At 36.0% G+C, this 19,620-nt stretch overlaps 1 protein-coding gene across 1 annotated transcript in view; it reads left to right on the forward strand.

The window, feature by feature from the left end:
• LPCAT2 (lysophosphatidylcholine acyltransferase 2) overlaps window positions 1–17,496 on the forward strand; it is a 78,449-nt gene extending 60,953 nt beyond the window's left edge. The window contains exons 12-14 of the mRNA XM_045382444.3: window positions 5,062–5,160; window positions 9,851–9,986; window positions 13,670–17,496. Coding sequence (XP_045238379.2) covers window positions 5,062–5,160; window positions 9,851–9,986; window positions 13,670–13,854 — 420 coding nt within the window. The 3' untranslated portion in view covers window positions 13,855–17,496. The remainder of the gene's footprint in view (window positions 1–5,061; window positions 5,161–9,850; window positions 9,987–13,669) is intronic.
• Window positions 17,497–19,620: the final 2,124 nt, after the last annotated feature.

The following is a 19,620-nucleotide window of genomic DNA, read 5'->3' on the forward strand; positions in this document are numbered from 1 at the left end:
TCCTCAAGTTAAAGGATTACCTACTTTTACGATTCTCTTCTAGCATGCTCACGGAAAAACATCCCGAAATTACCTAAGTTTCTCTCCTGTTCTCTTCTGAATTTGTGTAAGTAACCTCAGACATCAGAGTGGATACTAGAAACTAAAAAATCTGAACTTTTCCCAAGTAACCAAATATTTAGCGTTGTGCAGAACCAATAGCCTAGCAAGTGATTGAATTTCTTAGTTTTCATTCAATATTTGTAAAGGCACATTTTTAATGTTAGAAGCAATACTTAACTTGACACCTTTTTAAAAATTTGCCTGTTCTGTATGCAAGACTATTTATAGCCTAAGATTTATATAAGATCATTCATATAACTCCATGCCATTATTTTCAAATTTCTAACATTAAGTAATTTAATCAGTGTAAATTGAAAATCATACTCAGTGATAAAAATATATGAAATTATACATCTACATTTTTAAATTTCAAAATATCCCATGTGATTTTGAAAAGTAACTTTATCTTGATATAATCCACTAAATTTTATAACCTATAAAAAAGGAAAAGAACCATGTGCTCTGTAACTATGAACAGCAAACTTCCAAAAACATTCAAAATTTGTATGTGATCTTAAAGGTCACTTTAAAAATATTTTTGGGTAGTGGTGCATGTGTTTTTAAAAGTTGGTTTATCTAGCTACCCCAGTCAGAAATCTTATCAGTACTGGCTAGACATGGTAGCTCAAGCCTGTAATCTTAGCACTTTGGGAGACTGAGGCAGGCTGATCGCTTTGAGCCCAGGAGTTCAAGACTAGCCCGGGCAACATGGCAAAACCCTGTTTCTACAAAAAAAATTAAAAATCCCCACAACTAGCCAAGGAAGTTGGCACACGCCTATAGTCCCTGCTACTCAGGAGGCTGAGGTAGAGGATCGCTTGAGCCCGGGAGGTCCAGGCTGAGTGACACAGGGAGACCCTATCTTGAAAAAACAATTATTAAAAAAAATCTTATCAGTAGTATTACACAACTACACATATAGTGGGGACTTAAAAAATATTTGTGGAGGCACTTACGACGTATGGATATTTAATGTGCCTACTGATCTTGAAGAACCTTCTGAATTGCTTTTTAAAAATATTTAAGTATATTAAAACAATTTTATTCCTAGAAAATTGATACAATTTATATGGTTAGAAATATGCTCTTAATCAGAATATTCAGTTAAATAGAATACTTCTTCGCATACTCTTCTGCATAACTGAGAATTTACTGTATTTTAATACTAATACTCCTTTCGATTTATAGAGTATCTTTCAAGATGTGAAGACTTTTTTTCTGTTGGTTGCTGTCAAGTAAATTCTGTTTTATGTAAACATTTTAAAATTATTTTGACGACATTGATTATCTCTCATTTACAGGGATGATATATATCAGTTATAACACAACAAAGAAAAATAGTCCCTCTTCTTGAGGGACTATCATTGCAAAATGTATTCAAAACCATATCCTTACATTTTGCTGAACATAAAAAGTTATAAAGAGTATCTAATTCCACATGAATAAAGATGTTGAATAAATTCAATGGTGACACAACTGGAAGGAACTGATACCTGAGAATCAGACACATGAGAATCACCACGTATTTTTTCAAGAGTTTTAAGTAGACAATATTTGAACAAGTAGCCTAGAGCTTCCTGCTGGCCCTGAAAGCTGGTGTTGTGTGACTGAGCAGATGAAATGTGCTGGGGGGCCATGAGCTCACAGTGACCTCCCCTCACACACACTTCCATGCTTTTCTGATCCTGCTGACTTCCAGGAAAGGGATGGCGCCCAATCTCTGGAGTTTCCATGAGACCATTATCTTTTCTATTTGTACTTACCCAATGCAAGTCCTTAGTTCCAACTCTGGACTTCTCTGGGCTCCAGATTAGGACAGGTTATGGAGAGGGATTATGGCCTCCCTCCAAAGAGCTGGTCTCCTTTGAAATGTGGCTCTGAAATATTTTCAAGTCTAGATTTTTTTTTATTAAGTTTATAATTCTTCCTGGGGACCTCAGTAGGTTTTTAAAGAGAAGAACCAAAGATTGTGGAATAATTCTTATCATGATACTGATTCAATATTTAAGAATTAAAAATAGTATATTTTGCTGTATAATTTTTATCTATTTTGGGGTACATTTTATCAAGCCATTTGCTTTAGTTAGCAGCCAGATTAACTAAATTTTAATTGCAGCTATGGCAGTAGTTAGTTTTGTGACCTCAGAGAAAGTTTTGTCTCATTTTTTTCATTGGTAAAAATGAAGAAGTTGAATGGATGATTTATAAGATTCCTTCCAGTTCTAAATTTTGTTATTCTGAATTTGGAATCTTAACAGTGTATTGATTTACTAACCCAATAATATAATCTCTCAGAATAATTTCCATGCTGCTTTTTCCTTCACATTACTAGGATGAAAACATTCATATACCCTCTCTTGTGATCATCTGCTTTAACATTCTTTGTCATTCAGAACCACTCATATGTTAATGAAATTAGAGGTCCAGAATATTACCTTGTTCTGTGACTAGTGGTAATGTTAAGAGTTTGTCACATTGCTGTTTCTCCATCTGCAAAATGACTTAATGATGCTTGACCTGTGTTACACATAGGGTTTGGTAGTATAGATAAAAACTGGATGTCTCACAATAAAGATACAACATAAATTCAAAGGAGTATTTCCAATTATTCAGATAATCTGTGATAGTAACTTCAGTGTCCATAAATCATTCTTGGATCTGTTCTTAAGAACTTCTATTTAAGACTTCTATGTTGCTTAGTGGAAAAAGTTAATTGCAGAAGAAATGTATCTATGTTGAGCAATATAGCCATGTTTCAAGAAGCTCCTCAGCCTCTAAGGCTCAGTAAAAACAGCCCTCCAGAGTGCATAAGAAAATTAAATGGTGGTGGCAAAGATGGAAAAGATTTCCTTTAATACTCTGCCTTCTCTGAAACTTCTAGAGTGATGAAAATGTAGATACTGACTGTGGTGCTGGTTACCATGGTGTATACATTTGTCAAAACACATCAAACTAAGCTGGGTGTGGTGGCACATGCCTGTAGTTACAGCTCCTCTGGAGGATGACGTGGAAGGATCTCTTGAGACAAGGAGTTCGAGCCTGTAGTGCGCCTATGATCGTGCCTATGGATAGCCACTGCGCTCCAGCCTGGGCAAGAGAGTAAGAGCATATCTTTAAAAAAACCAAAAACCAAAAAACACGTCAAACTCTACATTTAAAATGGATGCATTCTGTTGAATGTAAATGTAATCAACACAAATAAAGCTGATTAAAGAAAAGGAAAAACAAACAAACAAACAAACAGAAAAAACAGCTCTCTGACAAACTGGTAATCAGACAAAAGGAAGTCAGAGGACCTGAATGTTTGTTTCAGAAATAAACCTTGTTCCTTTAGGGAAATCTCGAAACTTCTGTTTCTACCTTCTCTGGTGGGAAAGTGAGATTAAATTATTGCTCCTTTTAGTTTCCGCCCTGCAGTAAGATAAAGTAATATGGTGAAAATGATTCTTAACTTTTTAAGTTTGGGTTGCTTTGAGAAGCTTATAAAAGCTACATTTTTCTCTAGAAAGATGTCATAAAAATTGCATACCATTTCAGGGGCTTCACAGCCCTCCCTTCCCCAAATTCATCCATGAAACTCCAGCAAAGAATTATTGGCTTAGTGTTTAGAAGTGAAAGTTCTATGAACCTAGAGTAGTAGGTAAGGGTAGATGAGAAAAAGTTTGTTCTTGTTTTTTTTGTTTTTTTGTTTTTTTTCCCTTAGCCCCGTCTGTGTGCCGCGGAATGAGAATACACTGTTACACAAAGAAAACAGCCCTTGCTTTTAAGAAACTTTTGATTGAAGTGTAGATACTTCATCACAGACAATTATCATACTCTTGTGGTGTCAAATATTATTATTAGTCTATCAAATTAAGTACTGCCCTAGCTTTGTTGTTACTAGCTCACAGTTCATCTGGGAATGTATCACTTGAAAATTTTGCTGCCAAAATGATTCTAACACCTGGTATTATAATCAAGTACTTACAGTTCTCTTTCTTTCTCCTTCCTCCTATACTCCCTCCACCTCTCTATCTTTTTCTAACACTTCCATCTCATTTGTCTGTTCTCCTCCGTCTTTCTTTTTTAGTTCTCTGTCTGGTCTCTCTTCTTTCAGTCCTCCCTATTGTCTGCCTTATCTCTCTCTCTGTCTCTCTCTCTCTCTCTCTCTCTCTCTGTCTCTCTCTCTCTTCCTTTTCTCCTAAGCTTTCTTCTCTCCATTTTCATCTTCTTAGTGCTCCTGTCTAGGTAAACAGTTAATGTACAGGGAAAACTCTGTATTTAATCAGCCCGAATTACAATGATCAATTTCTTCCTTTATATTGCCATCAGGAAATGCCTCCTAAGGTGTATTATACTAGTTATGATTTATTTTCATTGGCTTAGAAGTGCAAGATCTTCTGGGGTGATTGATGTCCCCCAGGGCTATTAAAGTTGCCCAAGTTTGCTTCAGTTGCTCCTGGTTTACTTCAGATTAAGCCTGGAAGAAAGAAAAAATGTAGCTGTGATTATTGCCGTTTTTCTTTTCTTTCCATTTTCCACATGTGGAAGATTGCTTAGTAACCCTTTAGGACCCTTAATGACCCTTTGATGTTGGTCTTTATGGCAGGACTACCAGTAATTGTGGAATGAACACTTCACTCACACAAAGGATGAAACTCACAGGTCCTGCCTCCCAGAGGGGCTCCAGTCATGGCAAAGCTGAGCTCAAGAACCCACACTGGGTGCCATTGAGCCATGATAAATGGCCCCAGTCATAAATAGTTTATATTTATTGCTAAACAGAAAATATATTTTTCTTCCTTCTTGGGAATAGTTGGGCTACTTGCTTGCTGTTCCTTCTCAGTGAGACTTTTCTCCAAATAGGAACAGTGAATGATGATGTTGAGCTATAAGACATACCTGAATTTCACCTTGTAGTAGGATTAATAGTAATTCCACTAGTGGCCCTTCTAATTAATTTCTCCCATCCTTTCACAGAACCATGACGGCAGCATCGACTTCCGAGAGTATGTGATTGGCCTGGCTGTCTTGTGCAACCCTGCCAATACAGAGGAGATCATCCAAGTGGCATTTAAGGTAATGTCAGCCCCATTGAAAGCATCTTGGTCTGCCTTGTAAACAAGTGTTGACTCTAAGTGTATTATTTGGAAATCAGTGAATCTATTACATGATTTTATAGATCTGCTGTGACATGTACAGGACAATAATGTGATTAAATCAGTTGCTACTGAGAATAAAGAAAACACAAGCATTTGTTTACACAAAAAGTCTCTAGAAGTAGCCTAATTAACAGCATCAAGATTGAAGAGCAGGAGATTTCACAAGCTAACTTAAAAAATTATTTCTTTTCAGCTTCCCCATTTTGAAGCCCCAAAGGGGAAATTTATAAATAAACACCACCTGTCACTAGTCATCCTAATTCACTCTCTGGAAAGTTCTGATCTATCCTTATTTTCTCATTCTGTATGTCAGTGATATTTTCAGTGGTACTTTTTTTAAATGACATTTGTTTTGTCATTGTGGCATCAAGTGAACACCATCATAAATGTCCCAAGTTCCTGCCCCTCATGGCTTTCTGTAGTATCACATATATTTTCACAGCAATACAGGGGTCTAAATTGGGAGCTGATGAATAAAATTCATATCCCTGGTTCCCACAGAGCTTGATGAAAGTTTGAATTTTGAGGACCATTTACTTACAAGTGCAAAAGAAGAGGGAAGAATACATTCCCAAAATGTGGGTTCTGTTCTGAGAGTAAAGGGGCTTCATCTAATCAGTATGTTTAAATATGATATGCCCTTTTTGTTCTAAGGTCGTCTCTCAAGTAAAAGAGAAACTTGATTTCTCTCGTTGTCTTGCTAAGCTGTGTATATTTGCCCTTGTTGTACAGCCACGTAGTTCCCTTGCTTTCGTCCAGCAGGAGAGCTGCAGACCTTCTCTGTTTCTGTTTTCTTTTTTTCTTTTTTTTTTCTGAGACGGAGTCTCACTCTATTGCCCAGGCTGGAGTGCAGTGGCGCAATCTCGGCTCACTGCAAGTTCCACCTCCCAGGTTCACGCCGTTCTCCCGCCTCAGCCTCCCGCGTAGCTGGGACTACAGGTGCCCACCACCACGCCTGGCTAATTTTTTGTATTTTTCATAGAGACACGGTTTCACCATGTTAGCCAGGATGGTCTTGGTCTCCTGACCTCATGATCCGCCCGCCTCCGTCTCCCAAAGTGCTGGGATTACAGGTGTGAGCCACCGCGCCTGGCCTTCTGTTTCTGTTTTCTACTCATCTTTTCCTGACTTTCTTGGAGAAGAATGTCTCCCTGCAATTCCAAGAAGTCTTTTCCCCCTCTATTATCTAGAAAGACTTTCTTCTTCCAAGAGTTCATTTCTTATGTCTTAGAGGCCACTTGGGATGAGCCTTAGGAATTTTCATGTGCAGTATCATTGATAGAAGAGCCCCTGAGTTTACTTTTTATTTCAGATTGGTTTAAACTGAGTTAACTGCTAGGCCTGTAAAGAACCTAAATGGTTGATGCTTAGCAGATGGTCATAAGGCAAGGGCCAGACTTTTTCCAAAGTTTAAATCCTTCAGCTTTTACAGACTTATTCATCATAAAACCTAAAATTACACACAGCTAACTTATTCTGATCTAGATATTTCTGTTTCTGTTTGGGGATTGTATGTGTAATTGTAAGTTTAGTTGAGCAAATGGTCATTTTTGGTTTACCAATGAAAGACCTGATATAAAATTTGGCCTTTAATCACAGTAATTACGTTTTGAAAGAAGCTGTGAGATTTTTATCTAGCTTAGACCTTGGTTTGGGGAAGGGGAAGGGAAGAAAGGAAGGCTTAAAACTATAATTACCTTTTTTTTTCAGTAAGGCAAGAATTATGCTTTACATTGGTTATTTTTTAACCCTCCTTTTCAAATGTGTTTTATGTTTTGGAAGTGTTTTTGCATACTTTTTATTTAGTAGTATCCTTTTATATATAGGATTCTTTTACATACTTTTATTTGGATAGCACTTCACAGTTAATTTCCCATCTTTTATCTTATTTCACCTTCACAGTGACACTTAGAGGTAGAATAGTAGTCAGGATTCTTCATTTGCAAGCAGTAAGATAGACTGGCTGACTGACGCCAAAGTGGAATTATTTGTAAGGCCAGGGAGTAGACTCAAGGGAAAACTCACAGCCAGGCAGATTCAGAGGTCCTGGCTGCAGGAATATCCTTACACCCTCCCTGGGCACTGCAGTTAAAATGAGCAAACTTCAACTCTGTTCATAATACACATTTCAGGGAGGGTCCAGCTGGTCTTGGGCCATGTGCTTGATGGGAAAGACAGAATGTTTTCATTAAGATTCCACATTATTCTGTGCAATGGGGAGATATCAGTCCCCATTTCAAAGGAAACTGAGGTGTTAAACTTTCTACCAGAGTCCGGATCAGGCATGGGGTTTACCTTAGATCTAGGAACTTTGTAGTGGGTAGTGACGAGCAAGTGAGGGAAATTGGAGAGTTTAGTGAGGGGAGTTATGGCAAAGGGCACATATAGAAGAAATAAAAGTCTCTAGTATGGACCATGTAAAAGGAACTTACACAGAAGTGAGAGACACCAAAGCACCAAACCTGGCAAGAATTTAGACTGTTCAGATGAGTTGGTGCAAACTGTTTAGAAATGGAAGGCCTCTGAAGAAAGCTTAGAGCTTGTGAGGAGGGAGCTATGACTGAGTCCCAGCAATTACTGTGTGAAGTCCAAGGCACATGAAGAGCCTGAGGTCTACAGTTTGTGAAAACAGATGCCAATTCACTTTTCACTTTTCAACTATTGTACCCCCTAACTAGGGACTGAGTGGTAAGAAATGGAATTGAGACCAGAGCTTTGTCTGCTGGGGCAACAAATCTCAATTTCAAGTTACATTTTTTTTATTCCCCTACCCTTTAGGGACCATTAAAACATGATTCAGTATTTGCTTATTATTTTTTTCATAGTTATCACCCCTTATCTAATACCTGTTTTTCTCCATTTTTGATCTTGTATTTGGTCAGAAGTAGAAATCTCAACATCAGGAACTCTAGATATTATCTGCCTGGATTTGGATGCCCCCTGTACTACTTGCAAGTGGTGTGACCTTGGGAAAAGTTACCTAACTTCCTTGTGCCTCAGCTTTCCCATCTGTAAGATAGGACTGACAGTGGCACCTACCATGAGACTATTGTGAGGGTTGAGTGAGTTAATACATGTAAAGTGATTTGAACACTTTTGATCAGTGCTTATAAAAAGTAAGTACTCATATAATTAAAAATTCTTAAGACCCAGGAGAGGATTTTGAATATGGAATATTAATTATCCATCAGTTATCCTTATTTTGCTGCATGACTTTCAGTCTACTCCACTCTACTGCCTTTTCCCCTCCTCCTAAAACATATTCAGTCTCTCCCTTCCTAAAATAACCTCTTTTGTGCTTGGGTACTACCCCGATTATCTCTTTCCCTTTGTTTCATAATTTCTTAAAATGAAGAGTCCATACTTCTTGCCTCTGCTTTTCACTTCTATTCATCTCATGATTCCCATTACAATCTGGCTTCCGGTCCCCTGAAATTGTTTACTAAAGTCATCAGGATCCTCTGATAATCAAATCCAACAAACGGTTTTGCTTCTTGCTTGGCCTTCCTATGGCATTTTGCTCTGTTAGCCCTTACCACTGTTAGCATCTCTTTCTCTTTCCTGAACACACCCCCTTAGCTTCTAAGATGCATGCTCTTATTTCCTGGTTCTCTTGTCTGGCTGCTGCTTCTAAGCCTTTTCTGTCAGTTCCTCTTCACTACTCATACCTCAACTGTTGCTGTTCCCAGGCCTTGCTTTACTTTGTGAATTCTCTACAGATAAGCTGAAACATGCCTATAGTTTCCATTTTTACCCAAATTCATATCTCAAGACTCCTCAGTTTCCTAAACTGATATTCTGAATCTCTTATTTACTCCTGGAACCTCTGATTCAAATTTAACCTATCTAGATCTAATTCTTGATCTCATTGGCACTTGTTCTGTTTTCCCACTTCGGTTAATGTAATCAGCTTTCACCCAGTTGCCTAAGCTAGAAGATATCATTTTTACTTCTGTCCTTTCCATCACTACAGACCCCTTATTGATATGCAAGTCTTGTCTTTGCTTTTTATGAATTCTATCCCTTCCTATCCTTCCTACATCTCAAAACCAGACTCTTAATTGGTTTTCCTGCCTCTGGTTTTATCAACCTCTTGCTCCCAATTCATCCTCCATACTCTGCCTCAAAGTTTTCTCAGTTCTCATGGGATCATACTACCTTCACTCCCATTATAATCCTACAGGATTTGGTGAGGAATTATATACACACCATGATCTGATTCCTGTTTGTCTCTATCTCCTGACTGGAGCCCCAAGCAATCACTTGCCATTCCCTGTATATTCTGGGAACTTCTCTTAATGTTCTAAGACCCAACTCAAATGTCAACTCCTGTGAAACCTTCTTGGACCTCTCTGGGTAGGATTCATTATGTTCCCCATGGAGCTCCCCTGTTATGTACCATCAGTATAGCTCCTGTTTTAATCCTGTCTCTCTCAACCGTCAAGCTACAGGTGTTGTGAGGGTAGCAGAGATGATACTTTCTTAATATACATATTTCTAGCCCGTGCCACAGTAGATGTTTGAATTATTAAAGACTTTATTTTCTAAGATTATTCCCTACCACTATGACCCTGAGGGAACTAATTCTTACATTTTATTTTCTTCAGCTCTTTGATGTTGATGAGGATGGCTACATAACAGAGGAAGAGTTCTCTACCATTCTACAGGCTTCCCTTGGAGTGCCTGACCTTGATGTTTCTGGTCTCTTCAAGGAAATAGCCCAAGGGGACTCAATTTCCTATGGTGAGTAGGCAATTTGGCCTCCTGACTTAGTTTACAAGGAGGGCATCCAGACTATGGACTGATGATCAAGAGTGCTGTTTGTCTTAACTAATTACATTAATAATAGACATAATAGTAATAATGATGACCACAGTAATAATAGTAGTAATGGCATAATAGTAATAGCTAATTATGAGGACTTATATGCTAGGCACTCTTCTAAACATTTTATATATATTAACCCATTTAACCTTTATAGCAAGCCTATCTAATTGGTATTCTTAATTATTCTTATTTTACTAAGATGCAAAGAATTTAAGTAACTTATCTAAGATAATTTAGCTAAAGAACATCAGAACCACAATTCAAAAACCAAAACAGTTTGGCTTTGGAGCCTGCACTATTGACTCTATACTTTAGTGCTCTCACTGTAAAGTGTGTCAGTGTGGCCAGGCAAAACTGAACAAGTAAACCAAATAGGTTGCAACTATAGTAAAGGAACATGGACTGAGGCACCAACAATAATAGTAGCTAAACCATTTATTGATGTTTACTATTAGTGACCTATGTAACTTTTCACATTCCTTGTCTCATGCCATCTTGCTAGCAGCGCCTGTGAGTTAGGGTCTATCAGGGAGAAAGACCTTGTGGCAAAGTGGCAGGTCTATCCATCAGTAACTGTCTTTTCTCTTGATGACTCAAGTCCACCCATCAAAACAAGTTGCACTGGGCTGAAGTTTCTCTATATTCACAGTGTAGTTGTTGAGAAACACACCTCAATGGAGAGGCCAAGATAATTGTTTCCCCATCTTGGGTTTGATGTGGTCATGGATGTCAAGCTGGCTTATCTTCCCCAGTCTTTCCCCTGAGGCTGGAGGGAGACTCCTCTTTAATTACTCTTTCCTTATGGTGTTCAAGAGTTTCAGCTTGTTAACTTTCATGGGATGGGAAAAGTAGATCACATACTTCTCTTACTTTTAATTACTGTCATTTAGATAATTAAATGCCTAGAGCACTTAATCTATTGAGTTCATTTGAAAAAATAGCATAAAATGGGAAGTATAAATACTGAAATGAAACTTATGAGTCATAAACTCATTTGTACTAATTCTTCCCTGGCTATTTTCTTTTCATAAATAAGACTATTACTCTAAACTACTAAATTTTGAAAAACTATTGGAATAACTACTTCAATGGAAGCTAATACTAAAAATGATTTGTAGAAAACCATTATAACCTGTTGATTTAAGTAATTTTGCAGGGAAATCTGCTTTGTTTTTTGGAGTTCAACCTTTTTCTTTGCAGAATACAGAATATCTCCCCTTATTCTGCAAATAGGCAAATCTGCTATTTTTTTCAAGCATGTTTGAAGTATTTAAGTATAATTTTGTTTAAAAAGTAGATATTGATATCTGTCATGAATGTGACCATTTAAATTGTTTAAATGTGATCCTTTAAATCAGGGGTTCCCAACCCTTGGGCCATGGACCGGTACTGATCTGTGGCCGTTAGGAACAGAGTTGCACAGCAGGAGGTGAGTGACAGGCGAGTGAGCATTACTGCCTGAACTCTGCCTCCTGTCTGATCAGTGGAGGCGTTAGATTCTCGTCGGAGTGCATGAACCCTATTGTGAACTGCGCATGCGAGGAATCTAGGTTGCATGCTCCTTATAAGAATCCAGTCCCTGATGATCTGAGGTTGAACAGTTTCATTCTGAAACCATCTCCTCCATCCCCTTTACCATCCATGGAAAAATTGTCTTCCGTGAAACCAGTCCCTGATGCCAAAATGGCTGGGGACTGCTGCCTTAAATTACTTTATTTTCAGTTTTCTGTTATCTAAATTAATGCTCAAATTCCACGTAGAGTCAATCACAGGACTTCTAGAAATGAGTTACTCTTTAATGCCACTGACATCCCAACAGAAGATCTTGATCTTTTGGCCATAGTCTTGAAATTAAAGTTCTTGGTTTGAGTAAATCAACTGTCATGCTCACTTATCTTCGAAGTCACTTAAGTCTTCTATGTGTCTCTGTCATTGAAACAGACTCATGTAGATAAAACTTTATTTTTATTTTTTTCTATAATGTATCCCTAGAAACTAGAAACTTTATTTTGGAAGTTAATAAAGAACAATTAGTAGTTTGCCTGATTTAGAAATAAAAAGTGGTTTATTAATGCAAAACAACATTGCAATTGCAAATAATGATTTGGGTTCAATCTGGTGACTTCCTCATCACTAAGACCTGTTTGTATATTTGTTTTTTTTGAGATAGGGTCTCACTCTGTTGCCCAGGCTGGAGTGCAATGGCATGATCACAGGTCACTGCAGACTAAGACCTATTTTTATATTCAAGAGTAAGGTAGTCTAATGTGTCATGACGCAGACCCTTGCTTATCAGAGGATTTTTAAAAAGTAAATGGATAGAAATAGGACATTAAATTTATTTAAATTTAAACATTAAAGTTAAAATTATTTTATTATAGAGCCAAATGGCAACTAATCCAAAGACCATGCTGTCTTTGCTGTAATAAGCTCAATAAAGTTTTATCCACCCAAAAGTAGAGAGTAGAAGGATTTAAAAATAGAAGACAGAATAATATTTCAGAAACTCCAGGTTACTGGAGGATTGAGGTTCAAATCCTGATAATTAACTAAGCCTTTTATAGCCCTATCCCAGCTTCTAAAACACTTGAGATAAAAAGAACTCCTCTACTTGGAGGTCTTGTGGTATGATTATTATATATTGTACACTTTCCTATCCATTATTGATTATAAATCAAAGCTCAGCTTTTTAAGACTGTGTTTTTCTGTACCAGAGTTAAGGGCTCAAATAATTCTAAAAACCAGTTATAGAAAGTGGTGGGTAATAGAATTTTTTAAACATTTTTTAAATTGCTAGAAATAACAAAAATACAGAAAACTAAATAAAACATATAACGCACAATGAAGTTTTATAAAGTGAACACCTGTGTAACTACCATTCAAGTCAAGAAATAGAGCTTTTCCACAACTCCAGAAACCTCTGTGTGCCCTTTCCCAACCACACCTCTACCTCTCTCTTAAAGAAGAGGGTTGTTATCCTGACTTAAAAAGGAATCTCTGCCTTGCTTTATTTTACTTTAACAGTTCACCCCTAAAGTATGTCTCTTTAAATATTAAATTTTAGTTTTGTCTAAGTTTTTGAACTTTATATAAATAGACTGATACAATTATGTGTTACTTTATATCTTGCTTTTTTCATTAAACATTATGGCTTTAAGATTAATCCACATTGTGACTACTAGCTGTTCATTCATTTTCATTGCCTTATAGCCTTATGTTCCATGAGTATGACACAATTTATTTATGCATTTCTACTGTTGATGGACATCCAAGTTGTTTTTATTTTTTATCTATTATAAATAATGTTGCTGTGAACATTCTCATGCATGTCTCTCAGAGTACAATATGCACAAATTTCTCTAGGATATATACCTCAGAGTAGAATTAATGGGTCAAAGAGTATGTATATCTTCAACTTGACTAAATAATGGAAAAACTATCTCCCAAAGTGGTTGTACAACTTTTATTTTCATCAGCAATATTCATGTGTTGAGTAGTAGAATTTTGTAATAATTGCATTATTAGAGTCATTTATTAATCTGCATCATGTCAAAAGAAGATTCACCCCAACTTATTGGATTTTTTTCTTTCGCTTCTAGAGGAATTTAAAAGTTTTGCCTTAAGGCATCCAGAATATGCTAAGATATTTACAACATACCTAGACCTCCAGACGTGCCATGTGTTTTCATTACCAAAAGAAGTCCAGACAACCCCCTCCATTGCCAGTAATAAAGTCAGCCCTGAAAAGCATGAAGAGAGTGCCTCAGACAAAAAAGATAACTGAAAGCAGTATTTCCAATAAGGAAAACACAGTAGCTTTTGCTTGAAATTGTAAAGGCACTTATTGATAATACTTTTAATGTGTTGGTAATGATGTTTAAAATTGAAAGATTTTTTAAATAAAAATGATAGATTTTCTTACTAAAAATGTTTTTATTAACCTTGCTTTTATTGGAAAAAATCAAGCAATATTTCTTTTTCTTTTATATTATATCGTAGTTTACTGATTCGTTTACTGGTGATACATATGTTTTTATGGATTTTCCAGTTTAATTTGCATATACAAATGAATGCAATGGTCTTACTATTGGTGAGGATTGAGCAACCTTATATAAAGTTTTAAAAATATAAACACTTTTTAATCTACTTTCCTCTAAAAATCAATAATATTCTATTATTTCTAATCCTTTTCCATTTGGGAAATAAGAATGAAGAATCTGAGAATTTTACATCTATAACTTTAAAGATTCATTTTCCATTTAAATTTCAGTGTCTTGGATCACTGAATATGGGAAGGGAGAGCTTCATTAATTAGATGCAACTTCTTAAGAACTTATATTCTCTTTAACATACATCTCTATTGTAGTTTTCTTCTCTTTTGTTTTTTGAGGTGGAGTCTTACTCTGTCACTTAGGCTGGAGTGCAGTGGTGCGATCTTGGCTCACTGCAACCTCCACCTCCCGGGTTCAAGTGATTCTCATGCCTCAGACTCCTGAGTAGCTGGGATTACACGTGCCCACCACCACACCCACTAATTTTTATATTTTTAGTAGAGATGTGGTTTTGCCATGTTGGCCAGGCTGGTTTCGAACTCCTGACCTCAGGTGATCCACCCATCTCAGCCTCCCAAAGTGCTGGGATCACAGGCATGAGCCACCGTGCCTGGCCTGTTGTAGATTTTCTTAACTACTTGCTAAGGAAATCATATCCTTTTACATGAACTACAGGTTTAGAACTTGGTTTTAAGACAACTGCTATGGCCAGAGGGTAAATGGGAATTGCCTTATTGAAGGTAACGTTGATTGGCTAATGAGAAAATGAATTGTTTGCCACAGAGTTGAATTTAATTTGAGTTAGATAGTTCAGAATGTAGCACTTGCCCTATAAATGAATCAGATTTGTTCTATTTATATAATATTAGAATTAATATATTATCTTCCAAGTGGGAATTTTATTTTGTTAAGTAGACTCTCAAATTTTAGAACTTGTGTGAAGTATCTTCACAGAAAACACAAAAGGTTTCAAAGTATCACCCAAAGCTAGGGAATCAAAAAACCTACTTTATTAATGCAAGACCACAATTTAAGACCCAGGCAGGAATCCAACAGCAACATTTTTCCTTTAGGTTAAGCAATAATTTTTCTGAATTGCCATTTTTAATGGGTCTCATACATGCATATTGCTAATATCATTCACGTTTGAGATTTTCAACAAAGAACCAATTTATTAATATAATATACAAAAATAGTTGGCTTATTTTCTGAATTCAGTCTTTGAAATAAAACTCCTTGTTTTGGCTGTGTTTCTGAATGTATTGGTGATTCACCTCCAAGCTAATTTTTTAAAGTCATTTTTGAAGTTGGGAAGTCTCATGAGAGATGTTGAAGTATGTGTTTAATCAAGAGTCATGATTTCAAACTAGTTTTACATATGAAGCAGTTAGTGTTCTAATTTAATGGGTAAATGTGTGTTTGGATAATTAAATACCTGAAAATTTTATCCTTAGGTATATGTAATTATTTGCCTCTTATATGTCTTAAAGCTATTTAAACAAGGTGTTCAATGAGCCAAAACAATTGTTTAAGTAATTAGAACAGTACGTCTTTATCATAGTGTCTGTCATATGCAATGAATGTATGTAATACTAAAAAATCATGACTTTTATCAAAGAAAAACCACACATTAATCCTATTAATCATGAAAGCATAGCACTGTAAATTAAAGGTTTTCTATGACGCTCTTGAAAGTGATCCCACTGCTTTTCTGTTTTAGAATAATATTTTATGCTCTTTATTTCCATTTCTGTGAATGTGATATTTCTTATTTTGTGATTATGTTACTGAATAAACAAACTTGCTACATAAAATTCTTAGCAATTAAAAAAATTCTGGTTCTGCCATTTTGTCTTGAATGTAATATACCTTTTTAGTATCATGTTTACATATTTATGAATATGATTAATCATCTTTGTTTGCATTAAGCTTTATGAAATGTCAGAAATAGTTTTACTCTAATGAAAAACTCAAATTTTGCCAAAAGTAGCAATATTCTTAAAGACATTGAATTTTAACTGGTTGAATTTTATATAGTAACACATGTCATGATCATCAATATTATTGCAGACCAGGACTCTGCTTATATGCCTTGCTAATAACAAAGATTTCTTTCACAGAGGCTTTTCTCCTCTTAAGATTTAAAGTAAGAATTACATTTTATTAAATCAGTTAAATGCACCATGGTTTCATATAATAATATAAAAAAATACTCTTTGAAGTGAGAAATATTTTATCCTAAAACCTCTAAACCATAAAAATTCAATTGAAACAGTTCTGTTGAAGGATAATGACATACTGACTGCTTATAGACCAAGTTGCTCGCATTATGTGTGTTTAGTCCTCCTCTGCCACTGCTTTTAGAGCCTTATAAGGCTGAGTGTGATGATAATGCTAGCTCTTATGGATATTTGAAGGAGACTGCCTCCCTTTTAGAAGACATCTGTTCTACTCTCTGCATGAGGCACAGCAGTAAAGCTATCTGATTCCCAGAATCAGAACTCTCACCTTCAAACTATTACCGAATGCAAGGTGGTTCATTGAAGGCTATTAATTGATGCTCAAATAGAAGGGCATTGACTATATTAGAACAGATGGACTCTCTACTACAAAAGTCTTTGGGTATTTGTTTCTTATATAGAAAATGCTAACATGGATAGAAAGATACTGGTACAAGACCATTCCTGGGAAAGCAGACTTTTTACATTTATTTCCTTTTCTGCGCATTTGAATGAACGCCTCAAGTTTTTGTTAAATTGTTATATCAGAGTGATAAATAAGTGCTATGGCTTGATAGAGGTGAAACTCTTCATATATATTCAAAATATGTATCACAAACTTTGGTAAATAGGATAGTAATCTGAAGAACTTTTGCCCTTTTTACCTCATTTACTGTAACTCTTGTTCTAGGTAATCGTTCTCTCCCAACAAACCTCTCAAGTGTCTGTGTAACAACCAACATGTTCTAACAAATTGTCTCCATTGCACTTCAGCCAGCTCCCTATTTTTTATAACGTATTAACTTTATCATTTTCTTGTTTTGAAGGAACCTATGCACATTAGCAAAATTAAAAAGGTAGAGAAAAATATAAACAGAAAAAATTATGTTTACTTCTACCACTTTAAATCAACTATTACCAGTTTTACACATATTTTACTCCATCTTTTTTCAAAGTTTCTTACATTTTCAAAACAACAATGTGTATATGCTGTTTTATATTCTACTTTTTCACTTATAGCATAACATTTTTCAATGTCATTAAAATTCTCTGCAAATGTAAATTTTAAAAAGTGTACCTACTGTTTTTTGGAAATCTGTAACAAACTATGTGTAATCATTCTTCTAATATTAAACATATTGTGTCTAGAATTTATTTCTTCTGGTGGGTTCTTGGTCTTGCTGACTTCAAGAATGAAGCCGCGGAGTTCATGGTGAGTGTTACAGCTCTTAAACGTGATGTGTCCCGAGGTGGTGGTTCCTCCTTGTGGGTTCCTGGTCTCGCTGACTTCAAGAATGAAGCTGCAGACCTCACAGTGAGTGTTACAGCTCTTAAAGTTGGTGCGAACCCAAAGAGTGAGCAGCAGCAAGATTTCTTGTGAAGAGCAAAAGAATAGAGCTTCTACAGTGTGGAAGGTGACCCGAGCCGGTTGCCACTATTTGCCCAGGTGGCCAACTTTTATTCCCTTATTTGGCCCCACCCAGGTCCTGCTGATTGGTCCATCTTACAGAGTGCTGATTGGTCCATTTTTACAGAATGCTGATTGGTGCATTTACAATCCTCTAGCTAGACACAGAGTGCTGATTGGTGCATTTACAATCCTCTAGCTAAACGGAAAAGTTTCCAAGTCCCCACCCGACCCAGAAGCCCAGCTGGCTTCACCTCTCCATATGAGTTTGACTTTCATTTGGGATCTATTAAAAAATCCAACTCAATATTCCATAGTAGTTCATAATTAGAAATAGTTTGCTAAAACTTACTGAAAAATCTGCTGAAGATTTTATAATTATTAAAATTGGTTTGAAACTACTTTTATTACAGGAAAATTTTGATATTATTATAGATTACATCGAGTATGGTAATTTTAACCATAACTTAGCCTGAAGGTAATTTTATGTGAAGTTAACAGGTTCGTGTCTTTTAAAAGTGAGTAGATTTCATCTTTTCAAAATATTTTTTCCTTTGTAAAAGTAACAAACAACAATTATTACAATAAGCAATAATAATTATAATTGCTACCTATTTGGATTACCTATTGGCCTACTATGTATTAGTCATTGTGCTAAGTGATGTACAGGCATCTTATTTACAGTTCAACTCATTTGAAACTCAATGACTCATAGTTTTGTTTGTCCCTTATTTTATTTAACAAAATTTAAAACTATTTCTAAGTCACTCATTAAATGACAAAGCTTAAATCAAATTTTGTCTGATTGTAAAGGCCATACTTTTAATCATTTATATAAAACAATACAGCTGCCTGATTTATAGAATTTATAGATTTAGCTTCTGCCATATATTTTCTTACTGATGAATGATATATATCAAATGTTGACTTAGTTTTTAAATGGAAGACAGAGACGGTTTAGAATGGCCTATTTTCAGTCAGCCAAAAATGTCAAAACCTTCTGAGTAGTCCAGGTACTGGAAATCAGAGACAATTTGAACTTCAGGATACTACAATAATTTTTTTCCTTTGTGGGTAGTGGTGGAGCATGAATTCTCTACTTCTTATCAGTCCTTCTGCTGTGATGGCCCTTTTGGTCACACCTCTGTTCTCAAAATAAGAATATAATCAAAAAAGTAGAGTTTGAGGGAACTGAGGACTAAGTCAAAAGTGGGATACCTAGGACTTCATTCTAGTTACCGTGGAATTATCTCCTTTGCTTTTCTTCCTGTTTGTGCTTTTTCTATCCTGTTAATTCTCTTGCCTTATGGAAAGCACAGTGATTATTTCAAAGCATAAACCAGACATCACTTCTCCAGTTTAATTTTTTTCAAAGGCCCATTGCATTTTGGAAAAAAAATCAAAATATTCAACATGGCCTACAAAGCCCTGTCACCCTTAAATAGGGTGTTGAGTCTGGCTCGTACCCACAGTCTAAATCTCAACTGTCTCCAATCTCCTCCCTCATTAAACTCCTACCAGCAAATCTTTTCTTCAAACTGGCTAATGCCCTATTCTAGCCTCAGAGTTTTGTGCTGCTGTTCTCTTAGCTACAGTGTTCTTCCCCAGGATTTTTATCTGGCTTTCTCTTCTTCATTTAGTCTTTTGAACAAACAGCTTCATTGAGATATAATTCAGAGACATACAATTTATCCATTTAAGGTATACATTTTAATGTTTTTACTATATTCACAGAGTTGTACAACCATCACCACACTCTAATTTCAGAACGTTTTCATCTTGGTTCAGATTTTAAATCAAATGTCACATCATCCAGTAGGAACTCCAATCACTAATTAGAAATGCCCATTATGTTTCTACAGACATTCTCA

Source organism: Macaca fascicularis, chromosome 20, assembly GCF_037993035.2.
Source record: "Macaca fascicularis isolate 582-1 chromosome 20, T2T-MFA8v1.1".
Lineage (NCBI taxonomy): Eukaryota > Metazoa > Chordata > Mammalia > Primates > Cercopithecidae > Macaca > Macaca fascicularis.